This window comes from Sinohyriopsis cumingii, chromosome 15 (assembly GCF_028554795.1).
Source record: "Sinohyriopsis cumingii isolate HCF-2022 chromosome 15, ASM2855479v2, whole genome shotgun sequence".
NCBI lineage: Eukaryota > Metazoa > Mollusca > Bivalvia > Unionida > Unionidae > Sinohyriopsis > Sinohyriopsis cumingii.
In genome coordinates this window covers 143,555,737-143,582,619 of record NC_142975.1, presented here as the reverse complement: position 1 = coordinate 143,582,619, position 26,883 = coordinate 143,555,737, and the positions used below count along the sequence as shown (strand labels likewise).

Below are 26,883 nucleotides of genomic sequence, written 5' to 3'. Positions count from 1 at the left end.
GCGCATTTCTTCTGTGAACCTTGCGTCTTCAAATGTTGTTGGTAACAGGTAGGGCTGACAAACGTGCGCAGACAAGTTGAACAAGGCACTGGTTCTTCGCTCAGACAGGGTGGAGAGGCCAAACATCCTGAGCATTTCCATCCACAATGTTTGTGTTGCTCTCGATTATTATAACCATAGTCACATTTCTCACAATAATAAACATATCCCAGGAATCCAGTGATACTGGTAATGGTATCGAAATGGTCATCGTGATGATAAAGGTGAATGTATTTTCCGTCCTTAAAATCTTGGCCTCGAAACAATAGAGGCCCGCGCATTTCTTGAGGGTGCACTTTCAAGGTGTATCGTGGAGCTAGGACATCTTGCAATTTTTGCATCTCGGGAATGCCACAGGGTGTGTCTTTGGGCAGTCCGGCTTGTTGTAACAGGAGTTCTGCTTCGTTTCGTTGTTTGGCTCGGTCGGAACGTTGAATAGTGTTCCAGGTTCTTTTCCATTCTACCGTGTCGTTCTTGTTGGCATAGGTTCGTCCCACCACGATGGCACGGGCTAAACACATCTGGTCATGAGGGTTGTTAATTCGGACGAGACTCGTTTTGGTGTTGCGAAGGTCGTCCACCAATAACATCTTTTTGCGTCCTGTCCCTTGAGGAGGAGAGACGTGGGTCATGTCCAGTGTGGCTTTACCATCGGTGATGTCAAACTGATCATTAGATTGTTGTACGTGTTGAATCTTGTCCATGACTTTGGAAGCAGTCAATTCTGAAATCTGTATACAGGGGTGCTAAACTCGATCCAAACAGGGGATTTCAAACCGTCGTGTTGTATGGAAAGTCTCAAGCGATCGTCTTCTTTGGGTTGACATTGTCGCTTGAGTGCAGTGAGCAAAGAATCCCACACCTCAGTGATGAACACTTCTGCTTTCTCTAACGGCACTTCAGCCTTGAAATCTTTAAACTTCACCGTGTATTTGTAAGCCGTGGTTCTAAATTTTCTAGAGGAGCGCTTTTCCGTCTCTCGAATGGAATAGTACTTTTCAGGGTTGACAAAGGGTGGTGAACTTGGTTTAGAGGGTTCGGATTCTGGTTCACTCATGTCCTCTTCAAAATCACTGGCATGAATTTGTGCCAAGATTTCAGCCCTGGTACGAGGCGATAGATCACGTTTCTGCCTCTTACTTTCTTCTTCTTTCTTCTCGAATGAATGGGATCGTTTCATCTTGAAAGCAAAAAGTCAAATGACTCAAGTTCAAACACCATAAACTACTTTATAGTCATAGCAGACCAGCGTATATAAAAGGGTGTGTGTCTTGTCCTTTCACTATTCATTTCACTCTCAAGCCGAGCACAACGATGGAAGAGACTAACCAGATGGAACGTTTCGTCAGAGCTTTGCGAGGGGTCATTAGAAAATTCTCTTCAGACCAGCCGACGGACTACTCTCCTTCCTTTAGAGATAAAAGTCAAGATACTTGCTATATCTGTCAGAAGAAAGGGCATTGGTCTTCAGAGTGTCCAGACCGTCAAAAAAGAAAAAAAAACAGGGGATAAAAAAGACAAAAGTCAAGATACCTGTTATTATTGTAAAGAAAAAGGACATTGGTCTCCAGATTGCCCAAAAAAGAAACAAGAGGAGTCAGAAGAAAAGAGGAATTCTTCAGAAGAAGAGAGGGATTCTTCAGAGGAAGAGAGGGATTCTTCTGAGGAAGAAAGAAGACAGGTGAAGAAAAAGAAACAGGAGAAAAAAAGAAGAAGGGAAGAAAGCGAGGAGGAAGAAGAAGAGGAAAAGAGTGTGACGGTGAAGAAATTCAAAAAACAGAGAGACTAAACAAGGAGAAAAGAAGAAATCAATGAACTTTTTATTAAAGTGTTGCGTTGTGAATTGTGAATTGGATTGTAAAAAATGGAGAAAAGAATAAATGAATGATATAAGGTAAGAGTCTTTGAGTTTTGATTTTAAAATAAGAAGCTACACTCACGCACTCATACACAGACACGTACTATAAGGGTAAAATGGGTGAGTTTTTTTTTTTGAGTTATTGGCAAATTGAAATTGTATTTCTTTTCGAGAAATGTGGGTGGCCCTGAAAAGGGCCTTTTTTCTTCATGGTGTAGGGGGTGAGTTTAAGCAATCAATTTTAACTGCCTTAAGCCTTTGCCACGGCCAAGGCCTACTTCTGGACTGCGTAATGTTGATGATGATTGGGTTGAAATCACTAAGGGTGGTACGGTAGGCTTAGTCACAGGGTTGACATGTTTGGCTCGGGAAGGTCGTATTCTCTTCGGTCGTGATAAAGAAGTCTGATACATTTGTTTCAGACTTCTTAACTCCGCTAAAATGTCCAACAGTACCGTGACCGTTTGATTTTCACCCTCTTGTTTCTTTGCTGCTACTTCTTCTTGCTGTTGTTTTTTTCTTACCTCTTCTTCTTGTTGCTGTTGCTGTAGGGGAAAAGCCTGTTCCGCTTCCTTTTGTCGTTGTATAAATTTCTCCAATTCTTCTTTCTGTCTCTGTCTAAAATTCTCCACTTGCGGTAATGAAGAAGGTAACGAAGGTTCCGGAACAAATTCTTGCGAGGAGAGAAAATCCACAAAATCCCAATTCACCTCTTCTGAAAGTAAGTCCGGGTTCCCTTGGGCGGTCTCCCCTGCTGGTGCACCCCACTGGATCATTTTCTGAGTTTCCGTCATGTTGAATCACTATCGCATAGATTGACTGCACACAAGCGCTAGCGAATCTATATTGACTACGTGACGTCACAGACTGCTCTCTTCGGATTGGATGCGGGCTGACTGAATTCTGTAACGCGTGTTCGGATTGGTGATGAACTCAATCCGTTTCAATCCTTTCTGTCCCTATAAATAAGCGCAGTTCACTGCATTGATTCACCTATTCTCGGAGCCTCAACATGTGGACCGACGTTGAATCTTCAACCCTTGTGTCAACAATGATGTTCAGGACGGACATGCTCATGTATGTCCGATCCAAGTGGACCATTGTCCACAGGACCAACAGCAGCCTGTGGATAAGAAGAGTCTATATAGAGAGACAAGGTTGCCTCAAGAGGACTCTGATGTATGGCCCTGCTGTAAGACGAAGTTTGAGGAAAAGAAGATGTCGCAAATGCCCTTTATGTTATGGGCATATTAACATAAACCAAAGGCCCTTTTCAGGGCCAGCCATATATCTCGAAAAGAGATAGCCTTTCCATTGCCTACCCCTTTTTTAAAAAATTTTTTTTTTAAATTTAAAAAAAAATCCCATGTTAAATTCCCCTTGTACGTAGAGTGACCCACGATTTATTGCCATGTTAAATTCCCCTTGTACGTAGAGTGACCCACGATTTTTCGCCATGTTAAATTTCCATTGTACGTAGAGTGACCCAGGGGTCCCTGTAATGCTAATTCCCATTGTACGTAGGGTGACCCCTTTCACTACTAATAATCACAAAGTATCTAACAAAGTTGTAAACTGAGACGTAAATACAAATAGCGCAAGTTTATTATAATATTGATTGGCTAGACACTGTTCCCACGACAACTAGAGAAAGACTTATTTACAAGTGTACGGATTGCACGTGCATGGCATATTTATGCCAGTCTATGTAATTGAGGTGGAAATTTCTGTTTCACTGTAGTATACATATGTTGATAAATTTATATTCTAAACTGAGCTAACAAAATTATGTTAATGGTTCAAATGCTATCATATAATTTACTCATAAACAATGCTGTCAGACTGGGAACGTTATGGGCGGTGTCCGTGAAAATCAAATATATCAGAACTACATATTTTAAGACACGTAGATGCCTGCTTGTAACCTGTGTTGTTTGTCACAACTTCACTGATTTGTCTTAAGATATACTTATTCTGGGCCAAAGTTAAAGCTTTGCCCTTTTCCCCACCGCTAATCATAGATAAATCGGACCGAAACCTGAAGTAAGGTGCATCGTGAATGGGAAATATCACATTTTAACCCTGTTTGTACAAGTATAACGCACTCATGGCCCGAAGAACATGAGTTTATTTACAATAGACAAGTGGCCCTTACTTTCTGGCCTGAGGTCCCGAAGATTGTACTCATAAGCACTTGTGTAATGATCTATGACAGCAACGCGGGACAAAGTTTATTCAAACACATTTATCGCAGACTTGTTCTCAAAATCGCCCCAACCTGCTGAGTGATTGTGGATAGGTTTGATTTGGTGTTTTACGGCACAACAAAACAAGTAGGCTTTTTAGTGTCGAGGCAAGTGGAGTAAAGTGAAGTGCCCAAGGATATATCACGGTAACTGACCCATGATGGTCCGATGGAAATTTACACATTTTCGGTAGAGAGTGTGGCATGCTAACCTCTGAGCCACTTTCGAGTAAGTCCTATCTTTTACTCGTCCATTTATTACAGTCCTGATGCTTGTAAAATGTGTATTTTTTAATATCCCATTTAGCTTATTAAAAAGTAACAAAAAACGTAATTTTAGCCTGAGAATTGAAAATGTTATATATGTAGATTGTATTTTGATTTGGGATAATGAATATATATATATATATATATATATATATATATATATATATATATATATATATATATATATATATATATATATATATATATATATATTTGTTATACCAGTTCCATGTCGTCACAACTATTCGACATTCATATACACCGATTTTCATGCGTGTACAGCTTTAAACACGTATGTAAATTTCATCTTGTTTGTGGATTTGCACACGTATGAAAATTTGCATGGTGTGTAAATTTAGACTAACTTGGATGGTGGTGCAAAACCAAAATTGTACATGTCTAAAAATGTATCAAGTATACAGATTTCAGAAGCAGAATGTCAGCGGATGGCTAAATATAAACACGTGTGTATTCTGTCACGTACACTACATTTTTCCTAAAGCAAACAAGTGCAGTATTCAGTCACAAATATTACACTTTAGGTATTTTTTTACTTAGTATGAGTTGGACCTGTGAAGTACATGTACTTCTGAATTTATTGAAAGAAACCAAATTTGTGATTCATCAATCTATTTTAAAGTAGAATAGAGGTAAAACCTTGTCTGACCTAGCATTCTTCATGATATGAAGATAAAAATACGGTTCAAGTCTGTGAAATCCTTTCAACGCTATAGAGGGTACGGGACGTAGGAACGGATATGTCACATTTAAATGATTTCCCAACAAACAAGGTTGTGGGATAGTGGTAGAGTTGGGTGTAGTACAGCATCACGGGGCATATAAGATGAGAAAAGCCTTAAATAACCACTCTGTATTCAGATGGATGAAAAATTAAAACATGTTTCAGGTTATTGTGAATTCGTTGGTCGTCTTTGCATACCTTTGCCTGCGTTTCAGATCTGTGTGTGTGTGTGTGTGTGTGTGTGTGTGTGTGTGCGTGTGTGTGTGGGTGTTGTCGTTGAGACAAAAGAGAGAATAACTTCCAGAACAATTCGTTAACCATTTAATGTTTATGATGTATGTTCGATTCTTATCTTCTTGTGTATGCGTGCATGGGAGGTTGAGGGCGTAAGCACAACATACATTTATCTTTTGATTACATGGCTGCATGCAGCACGATATCTCATTCATAACCTAATTCCGACTTTCAATATTCATTCACAGTCTACGACTTATTTCGATCTCGAATCTTCATTTGCCTAAATTCAACACGAATCTCTGCAAAACATATTTGACGTGTTCCGCAGCAGTGTTATAGAATATCATTCCCATAATTTTAAACGAAAAACCAACGTTCTTTTTTACGAACGCATTTCACTCATTTCTTCTTTCTGATAATGCTGCAGCTCAAGCAAGTTGACACACCGAAGTTGGATACCCAGCTCCTACGCCTGCATGTATTTCTTGTGTTTGTTTTACTTTAAAGTGTGTGTGGTTGTGTACATCTTGAATCACTCATGTGCTTATCCTTTTGGCAATCGGCTGGAGGCATAGTCGCCATTTTTCAGCATACGATAGGCTATGCATGGCGGCCAGTATTAATGGTGGAGGAAGAACCCGGGAAAACCCGAGAAGAACCACCGACCCACGAGAAGTTACTGGCAAGCTTTCTCGCATACCCAAATCCTAGACTCGAACCCACGCAGACAGAGGTGAGATGGCAGTGATCCGTAACGGAGAGCGCTTTAGACCACTCGGCCACTCGGGGCCCCATGAAGATACGTATGTATGTATGTGTGTGTATATATATATATATATATATATATATATATATATATATATATATATATATATAATCTAATTTTGTGCGTGGACGGGGTGTTGTATAGTATGTGTTATGTATATTTGATTTAATTTATACTTGATTTAATTCAATTTTGTTTGTTTGTTAGTTTTAAATTTTGCTTATTCCATTACATGCTGTTGTAATGTAACTTTATTTACTGGAATAGAGTTAAGTTTTTATTTTATAAAGTAAACAACTAATATAAACTTTGTGTCTAATGCAAACCTATTTCCTGACCTTGATTCAGAACCAGTAAGGGTTTTAGGCAACAACTTTAAAAAAAATATTTAAACATTCTTTCTCAGAGTAAGATTCATAAAGTGGATTCAAGGCCATAATGTCAGTATGTTACAAATAACATGTGCTTATTGTTACAAACTTTTGGTTTTCCCAGAAGGATGAACTCTTGACCTTCATTTGGGAATTTGTTTTGCGTTGTAGTTAGACTTATTATAATGTTGCGACAAGGAATTGTCAGTTGTGTCATAACACTTGAGAAGTCGAGCTGTTTTATGTTGTGATCAGTTTTGGGGTAATTATTTTATTTTCTTCAAATTACTGTAAAGAAAAGTGATTCTTTTCTATGGAAATACTAGTGCTCTAAATTAATTCTTGGACAAGGACATTTATCGAAATTTATACAGAGTTAAAAAAACTGGAATAATATTTTATATGATTCAACAAGAGACTGTTGACACTGCAGCACTTTACAGGTTACAACATTTGTCATCGTCTTCCATTTTGGATTTCATCGGGATTCGAACTCGGTTTCATTTAGGACTTTTTATTTACAAGGAGTTCTATTTTTAATTCTTGGATTAATTTTTGGATTTGATTCGTAAAATCGTAAGTTCTTTTTCTCTTTTTTACCTTGTTTTTCGTGGGAATAAATTAATTGTTAAATTTTACAAAGCTTGTTGTCTTCACTATTTTCTTGTTACTTTTTGTAAGAGCCTAAACACGTAGCATATGTCAAACACTGCAGCAAGGAAGAATTTTAAGTAAAAGTTTTATTTGTACCTATGCGCTGCATGTATGGTTTTGATGCTCAGTAGTATTCTATTATTGTCGACATATTTCTTCTCCCTCTCATAAGCATATATATGATATTAACGGTAAACGTTCCACTACATATCTCATATCAGAGATGATGACTGTAATTTGTTTCCCGCATACAAACTCATGTGTACCTAAAATATATGATTTGCTTGCATGTCGAAGGCTTTTTTTTTAAATATCCGCACTGTCCTTTGATGTCCGCGGACTTGTGTTGATATCGGCATATGTAAAATGGGTCGTCGGGAAGGTCTTTGATAACAATAGAATTTCTGTTTGACGGTTCGGAAATTAAAACCTATCATCCTTCGCGAAAAACCAGTATAGTTACTTTATTAATTGATGAACTCCTGAAGCAAATAAAAAAGATATAAATAAATCAATATGTATTTGGAGGAGAATAATTCATGTATCGATCCTTCCTTAATGTTCGCGGACATTGGAAGATGGAATAAATTGTTAAACAATATATTAATACAGAAGTTTTTATATATAAAAAACCTAGAAGAAAAAGAAATAAGAAAGAGATGGGGAAAAGTGACATGAAAATGGCATAAAATAAAGTGTAGACATTAGGTAATTCGCAAAGGTAAACACTTCGTATCATCATTATGGGGAATAATGAGTATAAAATATTGAATTTAATATAAAATTGGCCAAGCCTAACAGAAACCATTGTCGCAAGTCACAGTGAAATCTCACTTCATGGCTGCCTGGGATAAGATGCCCTTGTTTCTCATGAATATGTAATTAACAACATTACGTCATCTGTGAGCTAAAGAAATAAACTATTAAATATCAGTGGTATTAACCTCTTGGCGATCGATGCCTGACTGTATTTGGAAGACAATTGTCTGATTGACTCACTTAACAATTTATACATATTCATGAAATAGGAAAAAGAACGCAGCCAATCATGGATAAGAGGACTTGGCAGTATTTCGCCCTTGGCTTGCGAAGACGAGGAGGAACAAGTGTAGTGTTCAGACTGAAATATATCAAATGTACCGACGGCGGGCTTCTCAAAACTGAAGGGGAAGAATACCCGAGAAGAAACGTTTTGGAGACAGCAAGGCATACCTGGACTCAGTTATAAAAAATAAAAAAACGTTTACATAGTGTTTCTTCTGAGCATTAAAATGTTATTTAATCACCGTTACGAAAACGAAGCAAGATGTATGTCGCAAATCAAAACGGTTTTTCTGTGATGAAAACAATTAGTATATAAGCAAAAAAGTCCCTTTATTAACTCCGACGAATAAAAATAACCTAATCATATAGACATGCGAGCACTTGTGAAGATCAGGTATGTGTTATTGGTATTAATTATTTTGAAAACTACGTATGTATCGGACTAGGATTACATACAGTTATTCCTCGAACATTATATCTTTTTATTTTATTTTATAGTTTTATATAAAAATTTGGATTAGTGCATCTATTATTTATGTACAATGACAATTTGACATTTATACATGTATTATTTTTAATCAGTTGTCTAGTGAATGTGATTACAACCAGATCTCCACTATCCTACGTGAAGATCTGACAACGACGTCTTAAGGGTGATGTTTCGGTGACCTTTGTATTATCCAATGGAAATGCGTCTTTCAGAAATCTGAAAGTAAATCGAATCGTTCGGCATACATTGATGCTCTTCAGGACCAACAGTACTAATGGTATAGAAAAATGGAAACCTGTCTGGAAATGGATGGAGATAAAATAGAGTATATAAGTAAAAACAATCTGTTGAGAGCCTATCCTAGTTGTAAGTGAAAACAATTCAGATGTTGTATTATTGATGGAATTTCAGTCCATTAACAAACTTGAGTTTGTAACACTCATTCTTGATATTAGCACCTGACTCTTTGGTGTCGAATTGAATACACATGTTTCAAACATGCGTAGATCCAGAAAATGCCGCGGCTCATCTGATTTTTGTCGGCAAAGAAACTCGTCGTGGATGCATGTATACATATGGGTTTGATCATGAGCACTCAGAAATTGAAAGTTATTGAGTTCTTAATATCATGGTGTTTTCTAGGTTTACTAAGGGAACTGAATTAGTACTGAGTCCTTCAGCCATACTGTTCAGTCTCCCAAATGCAAAGATATAAGACTTCGTCTCACTGGCTGATAAAATTAGCATTTATGGTAATAACATAGATCACCAGAACAGGGCATCGAATCGGTCGCTGTCAGAGCTTCACATAGGACAATGGGGATCTGATTTTAAACAGATTTTTGTCTAGTTAACATTTACATGAAAGACGGCAATCGTAAAGGCAAGCTCATCAAATGATTGCCAAACAATCTGCACTGAGCAAGTCCGTAAAGTGATTGTCAAACAATTAGTACTGAGCAAGTCTTTAAAATGATTGCCAAACAATTTGTACTGAGCAAGTCCGTAAAATAACTGCCAGTTTCTGCTGAGCAAGTCCGTAAAATGGTTGCCAAACAGTTTGTACCGAATTCTAAATAATGAAATAAAATTCTATACAAAAGGATATCCCATACTACTGTAATGCTGTTAGAAGTTTGTAATTGAGATTGTACACCGCCAACATTTTTTGAAACAACACGTCGGATTAAGCTGTGAAGTCGGTTTTACTAAATAAGTTGTGTTGGATGTTGTTTGGAGTGCTGAACAGTTTATTGCGACGGGTTTGTGACCATCGATGGGCTTGATCTTATCCCTTATATCAATCGATATGGTTTCCGATATATTTGCAAAGTAAACTGTTTAGATTGCCTCGTTACATTCAGGGCGCGACCGCATTCCACGTGAATACAATTCTATTTGCTGTCTGTCAAACCTTGATTAAGTTCCACCTTGCCAGGGGAGTGCTGATAACTAAGAGGAAGTACCGTACAATTTAAGCTATACACCTGTTGAATTTTAAAGAGTCAGATTTACATGCAAGTTAGTATGACACCTAACATGCAAACTGTACACTTTTCTGTGAAAGAAAGCTGTCATCATTGTAGTTAGCACGTGCTACAACGCTGTCAGGCTCTATCAAACGTGTAGAACGATGCGTATTGGTGTGCGATGGTACTGTGTTTGCTATTTGAAGATAACGTAAAGCGTAAGTTAGTGATCCAACACATTCAGTCCTGTCACCAATGTAAAGGATGGCAACCAACCCGTTGAGTGAAAAGGGAGTACCAGGCTTTAACTAGGGATACATTGAAGACACGTTTTAAATTTACAGGGATGTGGTTTGCTTCAGTCAGCGTGCCAAAGACATGTACCGTGATTCTGCGAACAATATTAGGATTGTTAAACCAATCTCTCTCTCTCTCTCTCTCTCTCTCTCTCTCTCTCTCTCAGTTTGGAAATAAGGTAGCTTGATATGTGTACATATGAGTATATGTATCTACGATGGATGTATGTAAATCACATTATTAATTTTACAACAATTAGCTGTTGGTATTCTTGAATAAGTTTGACTTAACCTTTTCATTGATTTTCACTCGCACTCTGGGGGTCGTAAATGCTATTTTATTTAAATATTGGTTCAGTATCTGGGATGATCCATTCTCTTGTTTTGAAACAAGTTAAATAATTGAACTCGGTCCTCACAGTTACTGAACGTTTACGGAAAAATCGATTTACCTGCTAATTGCTGGTTGATATAGTCGCTAGGAGACTAGAAGTAAATGCATCAGAGTAATGTTAGTAAGTTCCCTCATAATGAACCAACACAACTCAACTTTGCCTCGCTTTAGTTCTTAAGCATTGGTCGGTCAATGACATCACATTGAAAAGTCGGTTATGAGAGGTAAGTCGTTTTGTTTGTATGTCATGTTCCACCACTTTTAAGCTAAGTATCATTATTGTTGGTCTGTCCGTCCGTACAGTCAATACTTCTGGCAGTCACCCTGGATTGGCTGAGGGCAGACACTTAGGCTCAATTATCACTCATTTTAATACTTTCTGGACTTTTTATTATTAATAATAATAATAACAATAATAATAATGGTTATTTTTAATACAAGCTACTGGCCCATGATACATATCGACACATGATGTGGTAGAATACGATGTTTTAGTGCGAAAGAACAGAACATCGTGTCTATTGGAGGTGATACACATATAAGTGATCATTATTGCATTTTTGGAATTGGATGCGATACAAGTACATATTACACAGTAATCACACAAAGAAATTTAAGGGGAACCCTAGAATCTGCATGGAGCAAGCTTTGGATATTGCCCTAGAATCTTATGTAGCAGGAGTCATTGATAAAACGGTTTCTCTAATCTTTAAGGCTTTTATAGGAAATATTGCTGAATTAGTCATCAGAATTTGACTAGTATCATTGTGCAGAAAAAGATCTAAATTTCTGTAAAGTTGGATTTTTATATACAAAGGTGAGTAACTATTTTCTTCGTATTTCTCCATATAGCGGACAAGCAGTACTTGAATTTATTTTTGATGTTAAGGTTACAAATTTGACACATTCTTGTCTCATAGCAAATACTTTCATATCTTCCCTAATTACCTCTGATTGGCAAGTTCCCAACTCTAAGCATAGTGATTATTTAACAAAAATCGCTATCTCCCAACAATTCTATGTATCTTTGACAAGTGAATTCTACTCCCAATGACCTATAAAAAAACGCAGTCTTTCCATCGACATAATCTCATCCTGCAACGTTTGCCTTAAAATATCTTCACATCTCTGACTGAATAATTTAAGAAATGTATTTTCATTATTTACGCCCAGAGTATACAAAGCATTGCCAAATCCAAATGTAAATGGAAGTTTTTTAACATTGTTAGCCCAGCATCCCCCCCCATGTTAACCGTAAAGTGTAGCATTGTTTAGTATATCTGTGTTCCTGCATTTTTAGAATTCGTAGCCAATATTTCAAAATACTTTTATATCTTACACACTGCGTACTAATTCTTCCTAATTCGTTATATGCAAATGTATTGGGAGTAGACTTAGATGTACCAAGTATATATTTACAAAATGACAAAGGAGCTTAAAAATAATAATAATAATAATAATAATAATAATAATAATATTATTATTATTATTGTTATTATTATTATTATTTACTGAGGATAAAATTTTTTAAAACATGAAACTAATCTTTCTCTTTGTTCTTGTTACATGAAAATTGTTAGACGTTTTAGTTTTGTGTAAAAATTGTTTTACATTATTAGAACTAAGATTAGTTCTAGATGTGTCAAAGACTTGAACTTGGATAACAAATCAAGCAGTCGGTTATCAGTCTGAAAATCGTTGAGGGTGGAATACTTTAACTGAGACAAAAGGTGGTCTTTAATGACAGATTTTAACTTACAATAGGACGTACGTTTTCTAACTTCAAACGGAATGTTATCACATTGTTTTGGGTAAGACACGGCCCAAGACATGTCAAAATATGCAGTGGGGCATCGTCGCAAACCACGGGCGACAATCCGCTACTAGTTTCATGTAAAATATATATATATATATATATATATATATATATATATATATATATATATATATATATATATATATATATATATATATATATATATATATATATATGCTTTAAACATAATGTTTTAGAAAATACACGTAGCGAATGATGACCAATTTAATCATAAAAAGTTTTAAAGATGCTGTAGAGATGCCAGTATCTAGAACTGTCTGGGGAGTCTGTTAGAATCATAACCAGTATAATCACGAAAACATTTTAAGAAGATGGGTAAATATATTATTTTTCATAATTATTCAGATTGCTTGATTTAGATTTTTTTAAGTGGGGCGGATGCGTTTTGCGATACATCAATACACTAAAGGTTATATTGTCCCGCGGTATGTGGAGTATATTGCCTTGCCCCAAAACGCACCATGGTAACACATGTAGACTGATCCAGCCTTGGGTCACGAGTGCAACGCCCTACCACTGGATCTCCACGGCTTCCCTATACCAATGCGGACAATCCGTTTTTTATCTCATCTGGTTGTAGACCAGATGAGTTTATGGGATTGTCTGTTGTCCTCATCCGTCAATTCGCTAGCACAAGTTATAACTACTCCACCTAAACTACTTAGAGGATTGCCTTGAAACATCAAAACACAGTCATCCCATAGTCTAGTTGGCCCTAAATGAAAATGATGCAGCTCACACATCCTCTAAGGAAATTGAACTAGTGCTAATCTGATGTCCAATATGGCCGCCATGGCAGCCATCTTATTATCACTACTCCTTCTGAATGGAAGGTCATATCAGCATGGGGTTTTCACTATAAAGATTTCTTATGATGTCTAGATGGTTCTGAAAAAATGGCGCTGATCAGACATCAGAATTAAAAGGCCGCTATGGCAGCCGTATTAAAATCTTGTCACAACTCTGCCTGAACAGAAAGTGATATTGACGTGGGTTTTACATCAGAAGAATTTTAAATGAGGTGGTCTTAAATGAAAATGCTGCCGATCTGACGTTCGGTATGGCTGCCATAGCAGCCATCTTGAATATCTTGTTACGCTTACTCCTCAGCTGAAAGTAATATCATGAAATTAGTGTTATCTGTACTCCTCCAAGTTGATGGCTATATCAGCATCGGGTTTTCACCAGTAGACGTTTTATGAAACCTAGTTGTTCCTTAATAAAAATGGTACCAGTCGTATATCCACAATGCTGACACGACGACTGTCTTAAAAATCTTGTTGACATTACTCCCTCTGAATGGATGATCCTTATGTCGGTGGAATTGCACTAAATCCTGAATGAAAATGGTGCCATTCATACTTCCACAAAGGCAGCTACAACAACCTGTCTTAAAATTCTTGTTGTCACAACTCCTCCAGAATAGACGATCATTATGACGTGGATTTTTCGCCAAACGACTGAAAAAGATGTCTGCTTTGTTCTAATAGCCCCAAGATGATATCCAGTATGTGTACAACATCAGCTAATTTGAAAATCTTGTTATTGCTGAAAAATGTCTGAGATAGTTTAACACTCGATAATTAATTCCTGGAAATTCTTCTGGTTAATTGACCGATCTGGTTGCTTAAATGGTTAGAACGTCCGGCTCGGATGCGGGAGGTCGCGGGTTCGAACACCGGCCGAGTTATACCACAGACTTATGAACCAACATCGTAGCGATATGACTGGGAAATTGTTAAAGCTACGTTAAAAATCCAAATCACACACACACTCACACACACAAACACACACACACACGATTAACTTTTAGCTAATTCCTGGAAATTCTTTTTATATCATTCAAGGTGCTCTTGTTGAAACGTTGCGATCATATCCGTTTGTAAATTAATGCGGTTGCTCCAAACGGCCAAGTCCTACTATAGAAGAGGTAGAAATAGAATTTATTTATTTTAACAGAGTTACAGAATACTCTGCCGTGTTTAGAGAGTATCTTATATTCAACGGGTTTACTCGCAAGACTTTTGTTTTGGACAAGACAAAATTGAATTTCTGTAATTGAAGTTGATTGATTAAATGAGAGAAAAATATAGATTTAGTCTTTTATGTACAATTAAATCAATTTCTCTTCATCCGCGGAATGTGAGTAAGGCTTCCTTTCACAGACATGAATTTAATAAAGGTTGTGGTTGATATAGGCTTTAGTAATATAGTGTTTGAACACAGAATGGACGTGGCTTGCCTGTCTACCGATTAGTTTTTCGATGTCTTTCAACCTTGATTTTAAAATTACACAAGGACGGCGAATAAGTTCTGTTTTGGTAATGTACGCGTAAAAATTCTGATTCGTATTTCTTTGGCATTGATATAATCGGTGCGCTTGCGTGTGTTTGTGTATCATACTGAGTGAATTACCTAAGATGTCTTAGTGCTTACGCCGAATAGTCCTATTCAAATGATACCACATCACTGTCCAAAATACATGTACAAATGATGATATTGATGATTTGGTAGATACGCAGGTAGCAGTCGAAAACTATTTGCAACATTTATTTTGATAGATGATGCAAGTTTTTTATTTTTTATTTTTAAAAGATTGTCATAATGTTATTTGGGGCACTCAGAGGGTATTGGCAGAAAAGTTGAAAGTCCTCAGTACCCGGGGCGAATGCGTAATTCTTTCTTTTGGGGTGGGGTGGGGGCGAGAGAGTAAACTTGTAGTGGTCAGCTATTACGTTTTACGGATGTAGGCCCAAACTATATTTTGAGGTGAAATCGTTCGGGGAGGGGTGCAAGTGCCCCCCACTTGACCCTCTGTGAGGGCACCCATGCTCTGTATCAAGTCAATCCAATATTCACAGGTTCTAAAATACTTGAGAAAATAATAATATTAAACATCTGATAGCATTACTCTATTATCATCCTATTTAATTGTCATATAAGGATTATAATAATTAATATTTTGTACAATAATAAATGCTGTCGAATGTTCAGTACGTTAGATCGCCTAGCACTGGTAGAATTTGTTCGATGCTGACGTAGTTGCTACGTTACAGATGGGGGCCCTGACCGAGTGGTCTAAAGCGCTCACCATTACTGATCATTGCCATCTCACCTCTGTCTGCGTGGGTTCGAGTCTCGGGTTCGAGTTTTAACATTGTCTTTAACTCATGCATAGATAATTGCATCTCCGGTATAATGCAGTGTGAATTTATGTTTTCAAGGGTATCACTCACTATTCCTAAGTTTTCGGAAAATCAAATTTTCGTCGGTGCTTACATGAATGGATTGGGAATGGAGTTCTCTTGGTTCCACATAAGTGTGACTGTTGTGTCCTTGGGGTTCCGTTCCCTGGTTTGCGGAGCAAGGCACCGGACAAAGTTGCTTGCTTTACAACTTAAACAGTTTATAATGTAGAAACGTTAACATACACTTACATGTCTTTCAGCTACTTGGATTGGCGTTAGTTTTTTGAAAAATATTTGGAAAGCTTCGTCACGTCTGAAGTAGACAACGCATGCCAATGACTTCTTCTGTGTGATGGTGAAATGTACTTTAAATGCATGCAAATGGCCGCTTCTTTGTGATGGTGAAATGTACTTAAAATATATGCAAATGACCGCTTCTATGTGATGGAGAAATGTACTTAAAATGTATAAAAATGACCGCTTCTTTGTGATGGAGAAATGTACTTAAAATGACTGCAAAAGACTGCTTCTGTGTGATGGTGAAATATACTTTAAATGCATGCAAAAGACGGATTCTCTGTGATGGTGAAATGTACTTAAAATGTTTGCAAATGACTGCTTATGTGTGATGGTGAAATGTACTTATTTGCACAAACTATATTTTGTTCAGCTCAGCGTCGTGAATACCGTTGGTATCGACTTACAGAGTGGCACCACTCATGCGACATTTGCTGGTCCTGTATTTATAGACGAGTTCGTTTTTTTATATAGGGCGCAGCGTTATGTATTGCTATGTTAATAAATAATCGTCTTCTTATTAGACAGATGCTATGGTAAATAGACAGTAAGTAGAAATTTAAAATAGTTTCATGAAATCTAGATGATGCAGGTGACATTTGTTTACCTGTGGCACACTACGGCTCCATAAGCATTACACAAATTAGAATTGGTCATGCTAATGTTACCCGTTCCTACATATTAAATGGCAAGACCCACCTGAATGCGTTTCTTGCAACGAGCCCTTCATCGTGAAGCACTGTATGATAGATTGCTTCGATCTCCAACCTAATCTCCAACCTACACGCAATCGTTGCTACTATGTTCAGCTCATCAAGGAACCTTTTCATACGATAAAGTGCAGTATCTCCGTTTCTGATATGTATTGGAAAGTTTTCAACGCTGGGATAATACCATTAGTTCCAAAAATTCTCAGAACATTTCCGATGCACGTGTATTATCGCAGTGATAATTCCGACAGTAGACTTCTCGCTGTATTATTACCAGAATTAGCATACGTGTATCTGCTTTTGATAATCACCAGGCATTGTATATATTTTCATCTGTTGTATACCTTCTAGAGAATCTAATTATGTATACCTTTTGCAGAGGATTGTAAGTAAGAATGGTTCACAGTTTACATTGACTAACAACATCTCTTTTAAGTTTATGAAACAAAAATAAATAATGTAGGTTGCTTTACGAAATATTGGAGATAATCAACTTTATCTAATAATATTTTGTCTCTCTCTATTTATTTATTTATTTATTTATTTATTTATTTATTTATTATGCAGGAAGGACAAAGAAGTTGCGTAAAATATCCATGAAGATGCACCCATCTTCCCTGTGGATTCGAGGTGCTAGATGGGCGCCGCCGTTGCTTTTGACTTTCGTCTGCTTTTCCATCTATCTGTATTTGTATTCCAACGCCTTCGACAATATGAGGACTTCTTCAGTATTCCGAGTCGTGGAGGGAGATCTTAAGACTGTTTGGAGAGACAAAGTTGGATCATTGACTTACATCCTCAATTTAAAAAAGGATAATTCTTTTAAATTTGAATTCTCTTCGGAGGGAATGTTGACGACTTCATCTTCCATGCCTTATTCCTTTATTACGTTTCACCTTCAGAACATTTTGTCTCCATCTAACGAAAGAATTCGAGAGATAATGACAAATCGAACGAGGCCTCTACTCACATTGTTCACATCGTGGAACCACAGCCAGGATAAGAATCTTGTTCATAATATAACATCAGTAAACTGGTTATCTCTTCGTCCTTTTGTTGTTCCAGTTGTTTTCACAAACGAATCTGTCGTAGCAGATACTTGTAACAATTCTGGTTGGATGGTTTTGCCAGTTAGAGTCTCTGCCGCGGAGGGAGTTCCGGTTCTGAAGTATATGTACATTGACGCTATGAAGAAATTCGATTCAGATTTCTATGCTTATTCCAACAGTGACATTTTATTCACAGATACCTTGATTAAAACACTTTTGGGTGTTCTAGCTCACAATTCTTCCTCCGAACTCCACACTTTTATTATTGGCAAAAGAACAAATGTTGATAATGTAACGATGGCGGAGGGCTCATCTTGGATTGAATTGGCGAAAGTGGCGAAACAGAGAGGGAAAGTCTTCACAGGATATGCAGAGGACTATTTCATTACTTCGTCGTCATATCCGTGGAAGGATATACCTGAAGTTGTGATAGGGCGTAGGGCGTATGACAACTGGTTGGTTCTTAATGCACGAAAGCAGAAACATCGAGTCATAGATGCGTCAGATACAATTTTAGCTGTACACCAGACAACTAAGGCGGGAAATTTTGAAGGACATGGTCATAAAAATGGAGAATATAATCACAAATTATTGGCAAAATTATATAGATCGATACGATATGGCTCTGGGGTAACAGATTGTGCCGAAAAAGTTATGAAGTTCGATAAAGGGGAAATTGTTATCACTTCTCGGTCCAAACTATCGAAGCAGTGCAATTTATGATGTCGATTTTTTTTAATAGTCGGGAGAAAAAAAATGTTTAATAGTTTTTGGTTGGCAGAAATATTGTTCCAAAAATGGAAATAAGATCTGTAAGGCTCATATTTAAAAAAATGCATTTATTAGGAATCGGTAGCAATGGGTTCGGTACTGGTAATCTCTGGCACAGCAGCACCGGTTGGGGAAATAATGACTGTCCGTCCATATATGTATATATTCGAGTTGTTATGAACAAGTACTGTTGATTGAACCTATTGACATTGTCATCATGTTCGTGCACACACTGACATCTTAGGGTGATGTCTCATGCGTGCGAGAAACGTAATTTCATTGTCATTGAATTGTCATGCAAATACCAGTAAAGAGAAGCATAGAATGTAAAAATATGTTTGCAGTGTAATCGGTTGGCACTATCTCGAATTGTCAAGTCGTATTTATACACAGCTATTTCAAAAAGGTCGTCTTGGGAATATTTACATTTTACATCTTAAACCTCCTAACTTGGACCCAAGCAACAAGATATTTGATAAAAAAAAGAATAGATTATGACATTGGAAATGTGTTGTAATTAAAACTCGACGTTCTGTGACATTGGAAATGTATTGTAATTAAAACTCGAAGTTCATCATGAAATTACAAGTCTAATTCTAACAGTCATGTATAGATGCTGGACACATTCAGAAACGGTATTGGTTTAAAGACGGGAATATACATTTCCGCTATTTATTTACATCGTAATGCATATTTCAATAATATTTATTCAGTAATGATGTGTAAAATATCAATATTATTGTTCGCAGTTTCCTTGTACGACAGATAAATATACAATACTGCCAGCAAATAGGACTGCCAGGAAATATAAACTTGAAGTAATTAGCATTTTGAATTAATATCCGTGTTCACAATTAAACTTCTCACGAACTATTACAAGGTCGGAACACTTACAGAATAACGGTACTACCGTATTAGCCGTGTATAAGACACGTCATTTTTATATGTACGATAAAGGAAACGATATTGATATGAAAGAAAAAGAGGGTGCAGTTTCTTGTAAAACAATTTATACAAATCTTCAGAGAAGAAAGTTTTGGAAAAAATTAATAAGACAAAACGAGTTTACTATATGTCTTCCAAAATTAAAATTGAAGCAGTAAAATCATTTGCCTGTGTCGAAACTGGAGGTGTTTTTTCAAATTGTTTAATTAAGATAAATTCTAAATGTCAGCCTTTATAAGCCTCTCTTTCTTTGTTTAAGATTTAGAGGCAACACTTTAACACTTGATTCATCGTTTTCGGTATAATTGAAGTCCTACACTGTTTTCTGCTTACTTCATTGTGATAGTGGTATGTATGCATGAGAGAGAGAGAGAGAGAGAGAGAGAGAGAGAGAGAGGACAATATGGTACTTGTGAAACGAGACTATAATGACATCGCTGCCAGTTATTATCGCCTGTACCCATGATAACGGACGTCATTATACTGATTCGTGCGTCTCCGGTAATAGCTAGTGAAATCTGAAACGGGTTTATCAGCAACAATAACGCCAGTCTTAAGCGACAGTTTAGATATTATTCTCAAACAATTGTTGGTGTAGTTTAGTCATGTTCAGGTTAAAAAGTTCATAAAATGTTTCAGCCAAACTCTGATATTATTGTAATTACTGCAGCAAATACAGTCAAACCTGTCTTAAAGAGTCATCAATAGTAAGTGATGAAAATGGCCCATGATTACATAACAAAGGTTAGGTTCTTCAGTACTTGGGCTTATAGGACATCAGGAATTTGGTTATTTAATACGGGTTTTTGACAGGAGACGTTTAAGGCAGGTTTGACCGTATAATATTTTCTTTAAATGTTGACAATATTCGGTGGGAAATTGTTTTATTGAAATTGTTCGGTTTTATAGAGTTACAGCCTGAAGTTAAACTAGGTTCTGTTTTAGCAATGCTCAGAGCTGTGTCGCATTTTTCAAACTGAACTCGAAATCATGATTGGAAGTCCCGATTAAGTTTCCCTGTTTATTATTGCCAGACATAAACAATTCCAAATCACGTAAATAATACCTACCTTGAGATTAAAAATTAAATAAAATGGCGACTGTAACCTTGATTTTGTAAAATCACCGTCACTGAATCAGAAGAATTTTATGAATCTTGTTATCACTAGTCCTCCTGACGCGATGGTCAGGTCAACATGGGGGTTTCAATGAAAGATATGAGAGATTTAGGATCCCAAATGGAAAATGATGCCGATCTGACACCCAATGTGGTCATCATGGCAGGTATTTACAAAATTTGTTATCACAACTCTACCTGAAAAAAGTCCTATTGTCCTGCGGTTTTCATCAGAAGACTTTTTATGATGTCCAGTTTGTCTTAAATAAAATGGTTCCGATGTGATGTCAAATATGGCCACCATAGGAACCACTTTGAAATAGTGTTATTGCTACTTCTGAATGGAAAGTCATATCTTGAAAGTAATGTTATCTCTAATCCTCTTCAAATGGATGGATATATCAACATATTCATGCAATAGTCATTGATCCCAAATGAAAGCGGTGCCAGCTGTACATCCATTATCGCTGCCAAGACAGCTGTCTTAAAAATCTTGCTGTCAGTATTACCACTGAATGGATGATCGTTATTATACGGAGTGTTCGTCAAAAGACTTCCAATGATGTCCACTTGGTCCTAAATGGAAATGGTGCCAAGCTTGTTACTGAGGACAAATATCAGAGATCGTTTCAACACTCGACAGTTCAAAGGAAGGAATGGTCTTATCGTTCATGAAGATTCTTTTCGCCCACTTGAGTGTTATATCATGCGAGGGAATTTCGTTTAAAGTTGAAAACTCATCCCTTGTGATGCAGGAGTGAAGAAAAATAATTAAAGCGGAACATGCCGAACATTATCCTCTATGTTTATTGTCCTAATTATAGTTAAGGCGCAAATGCGGTTTCGAACACGAACATAGGAAAAATGTTATCGGTGTCAGAGCCAACAACCGAAAACAGATCTTTCAAAAACGGACAGAGGTTTATACTTCGTTTGAGAGAAGCAAAATGACGTTTACAAGGGACCGCCACATTTAGCATGCCATTATATATTGAGGCAACATGGCGGATAGGAGATCGCCGTCTTTGTTCCAACATGGCCATTTAGGAATGGGACCAATACCAAGATTTTGGTTCATTAATTCTCGGTTCGAACATGCTTCTTTGGTCAGAGCACGAAGATATACCCCGGGTTGACTAATTCTCGCTTGGAACAGAAAGCTTTGGTAATATACCCCATGTATTCTCGGTTGGAACGGATCTTTGATCAGATCACCAGACATATCCCGGCTGAATGGGGGTTATTTGAATTAGAAATCATGACTTGGAACATTGATTCTACTTTTGTCTTTCATTAATGCTACTATAAAACATAATAAGGAATAGAATAGATCATGCACACATTCTGTTTCGAACGATTCAACGATATATTCTTTATTTTAATGCATAACTGACATGCTTTCAAAAGATGCTTTTAACTGTAAAATAAAGAGAAGAGTGACAATTGAATGGATCTATTATGTGCTACCTAGTAAAATGACAGACTAAGAAATAAATGTTACGCTAGATGTGTTATACGCTAGCTAGCGAAATGACAACAATCTAATGTTACATTAGATGGTTTATACGCTAGCTAGTGAAATGACAACAATCTAATATTACGTTAGATGTTTTATACGCTAGCTAGTGAAATGACAAAGATCTAATGTTACACTATATGTTTTATACGCTAGCTTGTGAAATGACATAAATCTAATTTTACACTATATGGCTTTATACGCTAGCTAGTGAAATGACAAAGATATGTTACGTTAGATGTTTGATATGCTAGCTAGTGAAATGACAAAGATCTAATGTTACACTATATGTTTTATACGCTAGCTAGTGAAATGACAAAGATATAATGTTACATTAGATGTTTTTTACGCTAGCTAGTGAAATGACAAAAATCTAATGTTACATTAGATGGTTTATACACTAGCTAGTGAAATGACAAAGATCTAATGTTACATCATATGTTTTATACGCTAGCTAGTGAAATGACAAAAATCTAATGTTACACTATATGTTTTATACGCTAGCTAGTGAAATGACAAAGATATAATGTTACATTAGATGTTTTTTACGCTAGCTAGTGAAATGACAAAAATCTAATGTTACACTATATGTTTTTTACGCTAGCTAGTGAAATGACAAAGATATAATGTTACATTATATGTTTTATACGATAGCTAGTTAAATGACAAAGATCTAATGTTACACTATATGTTTTATACGCTAGCTAGTGAAATGATAAAGATATAATGTTACATTAGATGTTTTTTTACGCTAGCTAGTGAAATGACAAAAATCTAATGTTACACTATATGTTTTATACGCTAGCTAGTGAAATGACAAAGATATGTTACATTAGATGTTTTTTACGCTAGCTAGTGAAATGACAAAAATCTAATGTTACACTATATGTTTTTTACGCTAGCTAGTGAAATGACAAAGATATAATGTTACATTACATGTTTTATACGCTAGCTAGTGAAATGACAAAAATCTAATGTTACACTATATGTTTTATACGCTAGCTAGTGAAATGACATAAATCTAATTTTACACTATATGGCTTTATACGCTAGCTAGTGAAATGACAAAGATATGTTACGTTAGATGTTTGATATGCTAGCTAGTGAAATGACAAAGATCTAATGTTACACTATATGTTTTATACGCTAGCTAGTGAAATGATAAAGATATAATGTTACATTAGATGTTTTTTACGCTAGCTAGTGAAATGACAAAAATCTAATGTTACATTAGATGGTTTATACACTAGCTAGTGAAATGACAAAGATCTAATGTTACATCATATGTTTTATACGCTAGCTAGTGAAATGACAAAAATCTAATGTTACACTATATGTTTTATACGCTAGCTAGTGAAATGACAAAGATATAATGTTACATTAGATGTTTTTTACGCTAGCTAGTGAAATGACAAAAATCTAATGTTACACTATATGTTTTATACGCTAGCTAGTGAAATGACAAAGATATGTTACATTAGATGTTTTTTACGCTAGCTAGTGAAATGACAAAAATCTAATGTTACACTATATGTTTTATACGCTAGCTAGTGAAATGACAAAGATATGTTACATTAGATGTTTTTTACGCTAGCTAGTGAAATGACAAAAATCTAATGTTACACTATATGTTTTTTACGCTAGCTAGTGAAATGACAAAGATATAATGTTACATTACATGTTTTATACGCTAGCTAGTGAAATGACAAAAATCTAATGTTACACTATATGTTTTATACGCTAGCTAGTGAAATGACGAAGATATAATGTTACATTATATGTTTTATACGATAGCTAGTTAAATGACAAAGATCTAATGTTACACTATATATTTTATACGCTAGCTAGTGAAATGACAAAGATCTAATGTTACATTATATGTTTTATATGCTAGCTAGTGAAATGACAAAGATATAATGTTACATTAGATGTTTTATACGCTAGTTATTGAAATGACAGAATAAGATCTAATGTTAAATTAGATGTTTTATACGCTAACTAGTGAAATGACAAAGATCTAATGTTACATTAGATGTTTTATACGTCAGCTAGTGAAAAGACAGGTTTAGATCTGGTCTGTTTCACTAGATGTTTTATATTCTGGCTATTGAAATTACAAACTTACAACTAATGTTACACTAGATATTGTATACGCTAGCTATTGAAATTACAGGCTTACAATTACACTAGATATTGTATACGCTAGCTATTGAAATTACAGGCTTACAACTAATGTTACACTAGATATTGTTTATGCTAGATATTGAAATTACAGGCTTACAACTAATGTTACAATATATATTGTATACGATATCTATTGAAATTACGGACTTACAAATAATGTTACACTAGATATTGTATACGCTAGCTATTGAAATTACAGGCTTACAACTAATGTTACACTAGATATTGTATACGCTAGCTATTTAAATTACAGGCTTACAACTAATTTTACACTATATAGTGTATACGCTAGCTATTGCAATTACAGGATTATACTATATATTGTATATGCTAGATATTGAAATTACAGGCTTGCAACTAATGTTACGCTAGATATTGTATACGCTAGCTATTGAAATTACAGGCTTACAACTAATGTTACACTAGATAGTGTATACGCTAGCTATTGAAATTACAGGCTTACAATGTTAAACTATATATTGTATATGCTAGCTATTGAAATTACAGGCTTGCAACTAATGTTACACTAGATATTGAATACGCTAGCTATTGAAATTACAGGCTTACAACTAATGTTACACTAGATATTGTATACGCTAGCTAGAGAAATGACAGGCATAGATCTAGTATGTTAAACTAGATGTTTTATGCATTAAAAGAGTTATATATCAAGAGTGTTAAAAATCTAGGACATCAAAACATACTTTTGCTAAAGTTATCATGTTTGTAGACTGAAACGCTATGCGGAATGGAGAACACATGCATGTATGTATTAGGATTATACAGCAATTCAGCTCAATGGATGTATGGCGCCCATTAAAAGTAAATTTGCCCCCCCCCCCCCCAAAAAAAAAACTTTAGGAAGATAAATCCTTTCAAGTAAACATACAAAATGAAGTACCCCAAGATAAAAGGTAAGGAAGTTAAAAGGTACATAAATAAATACAAAGGTAAACACAAAATCTAAAAATAAAAATAAATTAAAATTATATTTTCGATTCGGATTTACACTAATCTCATTATTTTGACTTTTTAAATAAACCTGTCATGAATTGAAAAAATCAGTATACTCAGGTGTGCCGTACAACTAACCACAAACAGCATAGGTCCAGATTTGCTGTATCATGATGCGTCAGGAAGGTTCACTGGTACAGAACTTCTCCAATTTTCTTATTCAAACAGAGACTTTCTTATTTCATTCTGATTCCTTGGGTAGCAACATTTGATCTTATATCACACATTGATCTAGTCAACACACATCAAAAGTAAAGTCATAACATCTTGAATTGTCTTGAAATGAGAAACTCCGAGGAAAATATGACAATTTCCTCAAGTTTGAAGAAAATCTCGCACTTTCTAAAATATGAAAATTGAAGATACTCTCACTCTTTTTAAAACATGAAAAGTCTAGCAGGTTTAAAATATAAGCAAATATGAAGCTATTTTTCGTCCTTTTCTCTCTACCTTCGTTGGACGAAACTTCACATATTGATTGTTTGAATACCATAAGCAACAAAATGTAAATCTCAGAGTAGCCAGATCATAGTTCACGTTGCTGCGTATAGATAACGACGTAAGGCAAACAGCGTTGACTAGGATGTGTCAACACTTTATGTGGCGGCTTATATGTTTCCCGTTTTCGCTATTTGTTGCTCATTATAATACTGGATTGTTGTTTTTAACGATATTTTTGCAGTCAGTTTGGAGTGGAAACAGTTATACTTTAAACTTTTTGTTAAGTAGCATACATATATATACGTAGGGAACTGTTTCATTTAATTGACTGCAGGTATTATATTATAAACATTTTACATTTTGTTATTTCTATGTTTTAACATTTTTTTTCAGCATGACTTAAGTTTTAAGGTTCTAATAAAATTCTGAATATTTTACACTTATGTGTATTCTGTTTCATAAAGAGTGACTAGGCCTACCCTTCCACCGTCTGTTCGTATGCCCATGTGCTATATTGATGTACAAGAATCAAATAGTATCTCGAATTAAACTTTCTTTCTAGCTCCACCCTGACTCCCATCCCATACGTTTACACCAAGTTTAAATTTAAATCCACGAAGAGAAAATTAAACCGACGATTGTAATTTGAATTACCTTGGTTTTGTTGGAAGACGCATATTTAGAAATGTAGCCTTATATATATATATATATATATATATATATATATATATATATATATATATATATATATATATATATATATATATATATATATATATTTCCAAAGAGAGGGCGGAGTAATATGTAGATGACAGCGTATAGGCCTTTCCCCGCGTTACTGTCGCGTTACTGTTAGCGTATCATAAACAATTCAGAGACGTATAACTTAATCCTTAATAAAACAGATGTTGCACAGCAGTTTTGAATTCATCAAATTCTCAT

General features: G+C 35.8%; 1 protein-coding gene across 5 annotated transcripts in view; it reads left to right on the top strand.

The window, feature by feature from the left end:
* Positions 1–26,378, top strand: part of LOC149782966 (uncharacterized) — a 101,044-nt gene extending 74,666 nt beyond the window's left edge. For 2 of the 5 annotated variants that reach the window (XM_089934525.1, XM_089934522.1), the window contains exon 2: positions 17,472–26,378. In XM_089934525.1, the coding sequence (XP_089790651.1) occupies positions 17,501–18,676 (1,176 nt within the window). In that variant the 5' untranslated portion in view covers positions 17,472–17,500 and the 3' untranslated portion in view covers positions 18,677–26,378. Of the gene's footprint in view, positions 1–4,202; positions 4,372–8,207; positions 9,233–10,253; positions 10,401–17,471 lie in introns of those variants that run through there. The other 3 variants (XR_016414483.1, XM_089934524.1, XM_089934523.1) reach the window with 3 other exon arrangements.
* Positions 26,379–26,883: the final 505 nt, after the last annotated feature.